The 13,922-nt window shown below is 42.5% G+C and overlaps 1 protein-coding gene across 1 annotated transcript in view; it reads right to left on the bottom strand.

Annotated features, from left to right (window-relative positions):
- LOC146613560 (potassium/sodium hyperpolarization-activated cyclic nucleotide-gated channel 2-like) overlaps positions 1–13,922 on the bottom strand; it is a 38,307-nt gene that overhangs the window by 22,953 nt on the left and 1,432 nt on the right. The window contains exons 2-3 of the mRNA XM_085376934.1: positions 10,938–11,361; positions 7,886–8,047 (exon numbers count right to left, since the gene is read on the bottom strand). Of these exons, the coding sequence (XP_085233060.1) occupies positions 7,886–8,047; positions 10,938–11,361 (586 nt within the window). The remainder of the gene's footprint in view (positions 1–7,885; positions 8,048–10,937; positions 11,362–13,922) is intronic.

Here is a 13,922-nt window from a genome sequence, read left to right as displayed (position 1 = left end):
AACACGTACGCCCTGCCCGTGATCAGGTACCCTGCTGGGGTAATAGGCTGGCCAAAGGAGGAGATAGAAGCCACTGACATAAAGACAAGAAAGCTCCTTACCATGCATGGAGGGTTTCACCCCAAATCCAGCACCCTGAGGCTGTACGCTAAGCGGAAGGAAGGGGGCCGGGGACTGGTGAGTGTCAGCACCACAGTCCAGGATGAGACAACGAACATCCAAGAATACATTAGGAAGATGGCCCCAACTGACCGAGTGCTCAGTGAATACCTCAGGCAGCAGAAACCCAAGAAAGAGGAGGGAGACGAGGAACCATCATGGAAGGACAGGCCCCTGCACGGTATGTACCACCGGCAGATAGAGGAGGTGGCTGATATCCAGAAATCCTACCAGTGGCTGGACAAAGCTGGACTGAAAGACAGCACAGAGGCACTAATCATGGCAGCACAAGAACAAGCTCTGAGCACAAGATCCATAGAGGCTGGGGTCTATCACACCAGGCAAGACCCCAGGTGCAGGCTGTGTAAAGATGCCCCAGAGACAATCCAGCACATAACAGCAGGGTGCAAGATGCTAGCAGGCAAGGCATACATGGAACGCCATAACCAAGTGGCCGGCATAGTGTACAGGAACATCTGTGCCGAGTATAACCTAGAAGTCCCGAGGTCAAAATGGGAGATGCCCCCAAGGGTGGTGGAGAATGACCGAGCTAAGATCCTGTGGGACTTCCAGATACAGACGGACAAAATGGTGGTGGCTAACCAACCGGACATAGTGGTGGTAGACAAACAGAAGAAGACGGCCGTAGTGATCGATGTAGCGGTTCCGAATGACAGCAATATCAGGAAGAAGGAACACGAGAAGCTGGAGAAATACCAAGGGCTCAGAGAAGAGCTCGAGAGGATGTGGAGGGTGAAGGTAACGGTGGTCCCCGTGGTAATCGGAGCACTAGGTGCGGTGACTCCCAAGCTAGGCGAGTGGCTCCAGCAGATCCCGGGAATAACATCGGAGATCTCTGTCCAGAAGAGCGCAGTCCTGGGAACAGCTAAGACACTGCGCAGGATCCTCAAGCTCCCAGGCCTCTGGTAGAGGACCCGAGCTTGAAGGATAAACCGCCCGCAGGGGCGTGCTGGGTGTTTTTTTTTTTTTATATATATATATAGATATAGATATATAGATATAGATATAGATATATAGATATATAGATATAGATATATAGATATATAGATATAGATATAGATATAGATATATAGATATATAGATATAGATATATAGATATATAGATATAGATATAGATATAGATATATAGATATAGATATAGATATAGATATATAGATATATATATGATGTATAACAAAGTTTATAGTCTAATGAAAATTTGATAGCAATCTGTTAAATTCTGTAATCAAAGTGTTACGCAGAGCAACAGACAGACCTTCCCATTCCCTGATCCAAATCACTTACAATGTTACAAATAACACAAAGTGCATGAAAAACAACAGTAATACTGAAGTGGAAAATGGAGCAATATCATACTGAATGATCACTATGCATGCTGGATGCCCGATAAGCTGAACAAACATCTCAAAGATAATCGACAACCGTCTGAGAAAGTCGCTGCCCTGGTCCTGCCACACGCCCACCAGTTTAGTTTACAACAGCTTATCAGAGTTCATTGTACAGTCAGCTTTGTCTGGTGCTTCCTCTCCTTCTGTTTCTCCCTGTCTGCCTCAGTGTGCGTGGTGTCTTTATGATCTGCAGTTTGGGCAGTGAAATGTATTTATTTGGAAAGTGGAGGGCAAAGCATGCTCCACAGAGAGCTCATTGTAAGGTCAACAGAGAAGCTGGATTTCAGTATTCTGTCCAATATGAGCTGATGGCTGCCTGGCCCAGTGGAGCTACTTAATTTAAGCCAACTTTAGAGAAGATGAAAAGAACCGGAGACACTTTGTTATACACTGTGTTTCATGAGTTAGATATGGTGAGAAAATGCTTACTCTGTTTAGCCTTTAGCCCAGAAACTGAAGGAGGACTTTTGCTCAGCTGGTCAGTTATACCAATGACATCAATCAAATCCGAACAGCTCATGTTTACATTTGGAGGGGCTCATGCAAACAAAAATAGTACATAACACTAAAAGTTCAGTGTATCAACATTACTCTTTGGACAGAGTCAGATTAGCTGTTTCCAGCATCTTATTTCACCGTCTCCACTAGAGTTTGATCGTCATGGTACATATCTCAGACTTATACGTGTCTTCTTTTTTTAACCCTTGGTCAAGCTTTTCCTGCAAAGGTTTTGTGTTAAATTAAATGCAACTTATAAGTCATTTTTTGTACTCAGTGTGATGAAATGGTATACCTGTGAGCGACAGATTAAAGAGGATTAGGCAGATGAAGCAGAGGCCAACATGCCCTGATTTTTTTTCTTAGTACTGGTTGTGTGCTAAAATTATTAACCTGTCATTAACATCATTTATTTTTTTGGACTTGACAAAAGTCATTCAGAGAAACTGGAAAAATATTTATATATATATATATATATATATATATATATATATATATATATATATATATATATATATATATATATATAGATAGATAGATAGATAGATAGATAGATAGATAGATAGATAGATAGATAGATAGATAGATAGATAGATAGATAGATAGAGATATATACACGTATACTGTTTATCCATACACTCAGTAGTCACTTTTAATGTTCAACTGCTTGTTAATGCAAATATCAACCCCCCCAATCACATGGCAGCAACTTAGTTCACTAAAACATGGAGACAAGCGGGATATTGTATTTGTTTTAAATGTTATGTACTTGTGTGGTACATGTATTTTTGACTTTTGCTGCCATGATGCCAGGTCTCTCTTGGGAATGAGATTTTTAATCTCAATGAGATTTTTTACCTGGATAAATAAATACTTTTTTTTTTTAAAAAGTCAAGGTGGCCTGATAATTTCAAAGTGAACATCAGAGCACAGGTGATTTAAGAGACTTTGAATCTAGCATAGTTGTTGGGCCAGACAAGCTACACTGAGTATTTCAGAAACTGCTGATCTACTGGGATTTTCCCACACAGCCATCTCTGGTGTTTGCAGAGAATGTTCTGAAAAAGAGAAAATATCCAGTGAGCAGGAGCTCTCTGGGTGAAATGCCTTGCTGATGTAAGAGGAGAATGGCCAGACTGCTTTGAGCTGACAGGAGGGCTGCAGTAACTCAAATAACCACTCAACACAACCAAAGTTTGCAGAGGAACGACTCTGAACGCACAAGATCATTAACCTTGAAGTAGAAGTAGCAGCAGAAGACCACAGCAGGTGCCATTCATGTTAGTTAAAAACAGGAAACTGAATGTTTAAAGGGTGCAGCATACCTGAGTATTGTTGCTGCCCAGGTCCATCCCTTTATGACCACATTGTACCAATGGCTCAAACTGGTTTCTTGAGCAGGACAGTGAGTTCACTGCACTCAAATAGCCTCCACAGTCACCAGATCTCAATCCAATAGAGCAGCTTTGAAAGGTGATGGAACAGAAGATTCACATCATGAATCTGCAGCAACTGTGTGATGCTAGCATGTCAGTAACCACCAACATCTCTGAGGAATGTTTCCAGCACTTTGTTGAATCTGTGCAATGAAGAATTAAAGCCGCTGTGAGGGAAAAAGGGGGTACAAACCAATACCAGAGGGGTGGAACTAATAAAGTGTACATATATTTTTTGATGGTGGCCACGGCAACTGTCATCTTTGTGAAAAGCCTCCATGAAATTGTAGTTCTACCATACTTGTGAGGACCGACGGTGACTTAAGCAGACAAAATGCCTGTCCCCACGAGTTTGAAGGAATTTTTGAGACTCAAAATGTGGTTTTAGTGTCAGGGTTACAATTAGGTTATGGTTAGGTTTAGGCTAAGGGTTATGGTTAGGCATTCATTTTTGATGGTTAGGGTTTGGGGAAGCCGCTAGGGGGAAGCATTATCGCAATTAGATGTCCTCACTAAGATATGAAAATGTGTTGTGTGTGTGTGTGTGTGTGTGTGTGTGTGTGTGTGTGTGTGTGTGTGTGTGTGTGTGTGTGTGTGTGTGTGTGTGTGTGTGTGTGTGTGTAAGGGAAATAAGTTGAGTCAGGAGCCCACTTTAGTCCTTTTAACAACACCACGTGAGGGAAAGTTCCTGTTACACTGGCTTCAAAATACTTCCTCTTGAGTGGCTTTCAGCATAATTAGATGTCATAGCTACTTGTTCAGTAATACAACTTCTTTTAGTAGGCTATAATATTATTGCATTCCTTGTACTCGGCTCAGTAAGGCTGTACAAAACAAAAACACCTGCGATATAATCCCATCTTTCCCTCTCCTCTCCCACGAAACAAACACCACCAACTAATTTCGAGTTAATTTAGAGCTCAGACAGCAAATTTAGCTCTTCATGTGTATATTGCTATAACTGGCTTAATGAGTACTTCAAATCAAATCTGAAATATCCCACAGCAAACCTGTGATGGTGTTTGGTCAAACTAACTGCAATGAGTAAATCAGATGATTTCACACCAGACACAGTGATTACTGACTTACTGTCACTAAAGTAAGCAGACCACTGTACTGCAAAGCTGAAGGAAACGGAGGATAATGGGAAAGAGACGCCTCTGTGATGTGGGTACTGGAAGGGATGGGTGCACACACAGCTGTAATTACAGAGTTGAAAGTATACACCCCGTTTCTGTCAGTTAGCATGACTGTCACTGTTATTACCCAGTCGCCTCTGTACTCTATAATGCAGCCGAGCTCTATAAGCACTCTTGCATGGAAATTAACTTAGTGGCTGATAAAGCAGAGTAAAGCTCACGCTAAATATAACCTGAGTTCAATACAGGGGTGGAAGTTGGGTGTACTGCTAAAACAACCTATGTTCCCTGAGGTAGTACAAGTTTGACTGAATCCAATTATTAGCTGGTGGATGTCATTCAGAGTTACAGAGTGTTCTCAACGCCCTCCATGGGTCCTGCCTGTGGGCTCCACACCACCAGAGCCACTGTAGGGTGTGAGCCATGATGGATGGCCTGGCTGCAACACAATGGCTAATGTTACAAGTTGTCAGCCACTCAATAGGGGGTGGTCTCAGGTGGCCATATGTAGCCCATGCCAGAGCGGCCCTTTCGTTTGAGAGTGACGGCTCTCTGGAGACCGGCTGTCTTTGATTATACAGCAGGAGAGAACACTGGAGGAGTCAGTGTCCTGTCAGGCCCAGACTCCATCATCATGGACTTCAAACTCTGCAGCGTGTACTGAGCACGATTGCCTTTTGTGCAGCCTATAAGTTTAGAAAAGTTGAAATACTTTTGAACTTGTGTTGCTGTTGCATCTGTGGTGCTTCTTAGTTGTCATTGTTAGATACGCGCTTTACATTTTACATAGCAGCTGCATGTTGGTGCACTAATTTGAAGGATCTCTTGGATATTCTGTTGGTGAGTTCTTTAGGCCTTTAACCTCTTTCACCCTGGAGGTCCGTGTCTTCCAAAGTACCATAGTACATTTACTGAGCAGGCCCCTGTTCCTGCTATGATTAAAATGGATGTACTATTTGTTGTGGTTCATTTGCGTTGTATCAAAGTTGGTCGAGTGCAGTCGACAACTTTTACAACAGGTCCAAAATCATCTGTGTCACTGACACAGTTTTATTGCCGTTATGTACTCTCTAATTTATGATGTTATCAATATTTGATAGACATTTTTAAATCTCACTGTGGGCCGATATGAACAAAAGTCGTTAGTTTTTTATTTTGTGAGTCCAAAACAGCATTTTCAAATTTCTTATTTTGATTTACCAGGAATTTCCAGTTATGTAAAACAAAGAGATTAGCCATAAGTCATGTGAGCAACAGAAGTAGTGAATATTTGGTACTTACAGCTAACCAAAAGATTTCATCTGTTGTCATTAAGTTGCTGATTTAATTTTCTGTGGCTCGACAAATGGAGCTAATCATTTCAGATCCAATAAATCGTCGCAATTTCAATTTGACTGTCTTATTCCTATTCTCTGCACACTGCCTTTCACCCTCTGACATGACAGCTGTTGATAGGCTCCAACCCTGAATTGGACAAGTGATTAAGAAACTAGATGGAAGGATGGATGGATAAATTCAAAGAAGCAGGGGTGTTTGTTATACTGGTACTGTGGTGTGTATTTCAGTGTAGGGCATAGAGCTGATACAGTCAAGGCAATGCATGACGGATTTTTAATCATCTATAACATCAAAGGCTTGGTTTTGATATAGTCAGCCTCGGGGGTGAGCGAACACACCTCCACTCATTACAGTCTCTAAATTTCTGCATATAAATATGTGTACCTACATTTATTTAGAGGAGCAAAATAAAAAGTAAGAGGTAATTTATTGTTCTTTTATATATATATATATATATATATATATATATATATATATATATCCTTTGTCTTCGGTGACCCAGCTCTACAAAATAACATCAGTAAAACTGCAGTAGGTTTCAGTCTGACACATCAAACAAAAAGTGAATCCTTTTCATCTCAGCAATATGGCAAAGAGGATGTTTACCCTCATCATCCCATTAACTTGTTCCAACCAGAATTACTCTTGTACAGCACTAAAAACAAGAGTCCCTCCTCTCATCCAGGAAATACTTCAAATCTGAATTTACAAGCCGTCGTGGCTGACCCAGACGGTGTCTGGGAGCAGGACCCAATCTGTTTAAAACCCCATTTAGACCTGTGCCTCGTGTCTGGGTTTGGTGTGGTCTCCTCTTGCTCAGTAAAAGGCTGGTTTGACAGACAGACCTATAAACAAACAGCTTTTATCTCTCTGAGAGAGACATGGCAACAAAGAGCCCAGCTGCCTGGCCATATTTCCCCCATCCCTCTATTTTCCCCTTTTATCTTTCCTGTCATCGCCCCACCGTGCTGAAGAGGAGGCACGGAGGGATGTAGAGGTGCACTTAAATCTCACAGGTTTGTTTTTAACAGCCTCTTTGTTGGTAAGCTATAGCTGTTTTCTGCCAATGACAAGGTTGTGATATGAGTAATATCCTTGATTTTCTTGAAAGGCGAACACACTTTTCCTCCTGAATCATACACAGCAGTGATCACTAAGCTTAATAATGATTTTCTGCCCTGGTATCAGTAATATTAATTAATTTTAATATTATAAATTATTGAATCATACACGGTTATTTGTAAAGTAGTTTGGTCACGATTAAGATCTGTTTAATGTTCATGTCTTAATATTTTTTGTGCTCACATCATTTAAAAAGATTAACCAATAAAAACAAGCTACTGAGGCAGCACAACAGAGATATTGTCATTTTGCTTGCATGCCTCCTTCCTGCTGCCCATATTACCCACACTGGAGAATCAGCTGTGTTATGCTGGTGGAGCCTGATGTAGCTTTGAGCTGAGGAGTGGGCGACAGATGATATCTGGTAACTTCAAGTGCCATCACTTGACATTTATCACACTTCACACGGCTTTGTGAAGTGACAAAGGGCACTGTGCAACTTTCTTTAACATATTTAGCAAGGTCCTGTAAACACAAGTGGAAAATTGGTGGTGTTCCTCTCTAAAGTATTAAAAATCTCTGAGGCCAATTTGAGGCTTCCCTTCTCCAAATAACCTTTCTAAAGCACCGGGGTTTCCTGCGCAGTGAAAGACAAGAAAGAGCTTATCATGGTCACAAAATATTGACTGAGATTTTGCCAATATTTTCTGATGACAGCGAGACGCTTCGATCAATACCTTGTGACCACAGTTAGTTCTTGTTCACTCGGGTTACAAGAAGCAAGCCCAGTTCTGGTCTGATATGTGCAGTCCTACGTGCCTAGTCATGATTCCCTCATACGTACCTCCATCTTGTTGAGGGACACCCAGCAGTCCGATGGGAACTCCTGCAGCATGGGGACCAGGAACTGTAGGCAGCCATCCCAGTGACACAACAACAGCATCATACCGATCAGGTTAAAGATCCGCATCACCGCGCTGGCTAGGTCATAGGTCATATGAAAGATCTGGAGACAGCAAGGCAAGGAGAGGAGTTTATATGTAAGATTATATTGGAACATGAACGCAGTAATTATGGCTTTCTTGACAGTGTCGTAAGTTTTATCTGATGAGACTTCGGCGCTATGTGTTCTCCAGCTGCCTGCATTTCAACCAGTCGAAATGATTTCCCCCTACCTCCAATTCATAATTGCTTTACTCTGATCTTAATGGAAAACATCATGAGGACAAGGAAAGGGGAACTTATAAGGATTTCGTAAAAGAAAAACTTGGTAGTGCTGCACTCTTGAACAAATGACTGCAATGTTGAAACTACAATGCCCAGATGGGCTACAAAATGCCTATCGGACATCATTCCAGCGTGCTGTTTCAGGCAGTTCGTATATATGACAATTTTAATTTTTAAAATCGTGGATGTTAAAAAAAAAAAGCTGAAAACAGAAGGATACATACAGCTAATACAAAGTGAATTGTAGTAAACTTTAAACATGTTTTCGATTAAGCTTTTCCTTTATATGTAAATCTTCACACAAGGGAAAATCTCAATAAGTAGCAAATTTGATCTTTTTTCTTTTCATAAAAGATGCTTCAGTGTATCATGTGGTCTTATTATGGCTGCCGTGCGGATGCGTCCTGGTCACTTCACACATTCAGGAATGGTCCTGAGCAGATTTGATTACCTGACCCACCACCCTTTGTGCTACTTCCTTTTTATTTGTTTTCACTTTCTCCCTTTGTTTTCTGTCCACAGTTGTTAGTGTCTGATTCATCCCACTGTACCTTATTAACCTCCTCCTCGCCGTGTCTTTATTCTGTGTGTCTTCTTTCACTCTGTGTCACAGAGTCAACACAGCTTCCTTTTGTTCTGCAGCCTCTTCATTCTCCATGTTGGTATTCATAACCCCGGCCAGTTTGTCTTCTTGTGTGTGTGTTGTGTGTGTGTGTATCAGTAACCGTGTCCACTTTTGAACCTCAATCTTGACCATGTCAACTGCCCCTCTGCTAAGAATCTACTATAAATTCATTTCCTATTGGGAAGCTGCCTTCCTGCTCAGCTTCACACTCTTCTTTGGATTCCACCAAGTTTAATCAATGAGTAGGGGAGACAGCTTCCCATCAGTTTCAAACCAAACACAGCAGGAGCGAGCAGCGCATTCGTTACACCGAGATATGTGACATCAATCTGAGGCGCCAGCACGCATGGGGCCCAGCCCATATACAAAACACTCACGCAAGCCGGCGGGCACAAAAGATACACTAACAGCGGAGACAGACGTGCCATGACATGCACACAGCGTGATGGACAGGGACCATCATGAGCCTTAACAACTGATAGTCTGTGTCGTCTCGCACATCAATCATCCTCCATCACTGGACAGTCACTTAGGCCAATCATCTATCACTTGCCTGACCTCAAGAATCAAAACTGTGATGCTGCTTAGCATCTAATAGCTGCTTAAAAGCACTAATAATAGGTATGAGATCTTAATGTGCAGAAGTGACAGTACGTTTCATTATAAAACACGTAGAATGGTCTGATTAGTCTACTATGAAGGAACAGGAAATGGGTCATTTCTTACTCAGTGCAACTGAGGGAGAAGTGATACTCTATGACTGGAGTGATGAGGAATGAGACTGGACATGAATCACATGTGCTGATCTTTCTAAATGCAGCTTTAACCTTTATGAGGTTTTCACTGTCACTTTTTATCAATCAGCGACTCACAAAATAGAGCAGTTGGTCATCATTTTTGCAAGGAGGATGGATGACAGAAAGCCGACTTACACGGTCATGTTGTGCTGGCTCACTGAGGTGTTCAGAACCGCTGACAGCACCGAGAACGTTACAGGAACTAAAAACAGCTCACAGCTTCAACTCTTGGATTTTCAAAATAAACTGGAAACAGGCATTTGAAATGGGCATCTCCCGCATGTGCCAGTGTTTCGCTCTCCACTACATCGCCGCTCTTATTCTTCGCACGTGCAAGTATTACTTCCCATCATGCACCACTCTATGTGCATATCACATAATATCTTCAGAAATCCAATTATCCAAAGGTCAAGTGAGCAACCAAGCCCCACTGTGCTGCTCACTACTGCAAAATGCCAGCACCAGGCTGCCAATACTCGCATAAATAAAAAGTAGAGCGATCTTATGACACTGTTGGACCTCCTGTCTCCCAGGCTATTCCTCTTAAAGCAGAGGAGGAGAGTCTGGTGAGGGGCTGGGGCAGGGGCCCACAAAGGTGTATCCCTCTCGTGGAGTAAATAATAGCTGAGTGGCCAGGAAGTTCAGGACTGGTGCTTTGGATTTTGTCTTCAAGAAGCATCCTAGCAACAGCACCCATCCTCACATGCAGAGTCTACCAGTCAGGTCTGTGCAGACCTGCCATCTCACCTAACTCTAATCACTTTAAATGAATAATTAGTCACATAATCACAGTCGATAGCCCCCCTACTGCTGCTTATGATAATCGCTGTCTCTACTTCACCTGCTCTTCCTCCGGTCTCTTAATTGATTAACTATGTTTGCCCCGGTAATAGGTTGCTTATTAAGTGCCACCTGTGGGACTGCCAGGTCAGATGGAGACAGAAGGTTAGGAGGATGGTGTTACAATAACAGTAATTAGAATGCAAACTTTGTTAGCGCGCAAACATCCTGCAGACATTATATTTTTCTCACCAGGTGGCAGGTGAGAACACTGATCCTGGGCCTCCAGGTGAAGGAGAGCAGGCCAGAGAAGCAGATTGTTGGTTTGGCCATGAGCCAACATCAGCATATTGGAGGAAAATCACTGACCTTTTCTCACAGACTAAGCTAGGGGTTTCTTCTTGTGTAGCTGTGAGTTTTGAGATAATGTTTTAGCTCATGGACAGCTATGAAATGTGTGCCCTTACCTCTTCCCATTGGTGGATGTAGCGTATTAATCTGGAGAGCCTCAACAGCCTCAGGAGACTCAGGATCTTGGTAAAGCGGACGATCCTCAGGGCCCGAGCAGTCTTGTACACCTCTGAGTCGATCCCCTTCTCTACTATAAGGAATATGTAATCCACTGGGATGGAGGAGATAAAGTCTACAATGAACCAAGTTTTTAAGTACTTCTTCTTAATGGTTTTAGGGTCCAAAATGATGTCTGAGTTGTCCTCGATGATGATTCCAGTGCGAAAATTAAGCACAAGGTCCATGAGGAAGAAGGTATCGGACACCACGTTGAAGATGATCCAGGGCGTCGTGGTCTCGTCCTTGAAGAAGGTGATGCCCACGGGGATGATGATCAGATTGCCCACCATGAAAAGCAGCATTGTAAAATCCCAGTAGAACCTATCAGGCGTGTGTGTGAAGTGGAAGTGGATGTGTGTGCGTGACAGTGCATTTTAGATGGGTGTGTGCACAGAGTACAGGAGGGGAAAAGAGGGGAAAGGGGAAGAAAAGACAAAAATAGAGTCAGATGAGAAGAGGGATTTGCTGTGGAAACGCAATAGGCACAAGAGACTGCCTGGCTCAAAATGGAAAAGTGTAAACAAAGTGCAGCCAAAGTGGTATTTTTTACCAGCATGAGCATGCAGAGAATAATGGGGGGGGGGGGAATCTAATGATTATCACTGTTTGTGTGAGTAAGGACATGTAGCACTGCTGTTCCTGTAATAACTCAAAAATTTAAATGCAAATGTTTAAATGATGGGTTAAACCATGGAAGGCCTTTTCATCTTCGTTTCTGAACCACTGGGTTTTATTTTGGCTTTGCCTCTTAATAATAATAATAATACATTTTATTTATGAAGCACCTTTCAAGACACCCAAGGACACTGTACAATAGATAAAAACACATAATAGAACAAAGACAATGAAGAACAATAAAACAAAAGCATAAGATAAAATTAACAAACAGTGGGTTCACAGTGAATATGCAGATTTGAACAGATGGGTTTTGAGTTGAGATTTAAACTGGGGGAGAAAACCAATGTTTCTTATATCTGGGGGTAGAGAGTTCCACAGCCTGGGAGCAGAGAAGGTTAGAGAAGGTTAGCAGAAGAAATTCCTGAAGAACAGGGGTGATGTGCTGGTAGGAGGGGGTTCTGGTGATAATGCGAGCAGCAGTTCTGAACCAGTTGAAGCTTATGGAGGGATTTTGGGGGGGAGACCATCCAAAAGAGAATTGCAGTAGTCAATACGGTAGGTAACAAGACTGTGGACAAGAAAGGACATAGACTGGGTGGAAAGAGAAGGATGTAATCTGTTAATGTTGCATTTGGCAGGACCGTCTTCATTGTTTAGGGTCCTGCCAACACTTATACATCTGCATGTTTAAAAATCAGTATTTAGGGAATATAAATGACCAGAAAATTCCTTTTTAATTTCTTTCTGTTGTTCAGACCTCATTAAAACCGGATATGTATGAATATAAGCTGAATTTGCGACCAGCAACAAACAAGGAAATGTTTCATGTTTTTGATTTACTTTAATTTTATAACACAGATGCATGCATTTAGGATTTGAGTGAGGAAGTGCTGCATAGGAAGTAGCCTATTATTAAGATCAGCAAGTAGATATCGATTGTTTTCTCTCAGGTTTTACATCTGGAGTCTGAGAGACTGCAAACAGAGGGATTTTCTCACTATTTTTATTATTTTTTATTTCTGAATTCTGAATGATCTGTTTAAATCCATGATTGTATTCTCTTGTCACAAAAAGTCGCGCATAGATTGTGTTAAACGTGTTTTTGAGCTCTCCTGGGCCCCAACAACAGAAAATGAGGGCTCGTTTATACGAAACTCTCAACAATATTACGGTATTGATATCAAGAGGACGACAGTCTCGCTTACTTACTGCCAGTGCTGATGTGACAGGCTGGTAAATGGGACAGAGAGCAAAGTGTTGAGGTTTGATCCCGTCACAGGAAGCTCTGCAGGACAGGTGCAGCGCTGAGTCATTACACTGCGACTTATGCAACAGGAACTGACTCCCCCACCACACGATAACAACAATAACCGCCCCGATGATGATATTTGAAGCAACTTTGTTGCTTTAAGATGCATTGATTAGCATAAGTATCAGGGGAGGCCGCTAGCTTCTCGCGGAGTGGGAGTCTGCGAGCTAAACAAAGGTCTACAAAGTGGCCTGTCGTCAAATTGCATCTCTGCTGCTGAAGTTATGTCTCATGCTTGGTATCCTGACACGGTGTTACGTGATACGAAAGGGCCAAGCGTGGATGATGAGTGATGGGGGTCTAAACGTAGCGCTCACACGCGCGAGCCGACTCCAAATGAGATGGGAGCTGTCCACTCCCTGTGGTGCTGAAACCAACCCATCCAGCCCCAGAGTCAAACCTGCTGGTTTTTTGAGCCCAAATTCAATCAGGCGACTCATACGTTTATAATAAAACGCTGAAAGGCAAGCCTCAATCACGAGGAGCCCTCTTCTCTGGTGCTTCCTCCAAAATATTTGAATGACAAAATAGCTGCTGGATGTCCAGCTGGGTCATCGGCGTTTGAGCCGCAATACAAAAGAGCGCATCCGTCATTATAATGCACAATCCGGGGAGTCTTACAGGCGGATATGTCTCCAGTGAGCATGCTTGAGGTTTCCGCACACTTGGCTCAAGGTGACATTCCATTACTGAGTGCATCACATACACACGCAGGCACACACACTCACACACACACACACACACACACACACACATACATACATATACATCCTGTCAGCAAGCTTTTGTGGTAGAGCCTACACTGCACACCTTATCCGGATCCTCAAAGAAATAATGGCATTTTAAATGAAGGCAGCTTCAGAGCGCTGTCCCCTTTGCTAAATGAGATCGCACTGCAACGAAAAGTCGAGGTATATTAGCAGGCCTAGCTTGTTGAGCACCCCAGACATGCTAT

Source organism: Diplotaxodon limnothrissa, linkage group LG18, assembly GCF_057381915.1.
Source record: "Diplotaxodon limnothrissa isolate DT_005_m linkage group LG18, D_limnothrissa_male_GT1.1, whole genome shotgun sequence".
Classification (NCBI taxonomy): Eukaryota; Metazoa; Chordata; class Actinopteri; order Cichliformes; family Cichlidae; genus Diplotaxodon; species Diplotaxodon limnothrissa.
The sequence above is the reverse complement of the archived record's forward strand: the minus strand, read 5'-3'. Positions and strand labels throughout refer to the sequence as shown.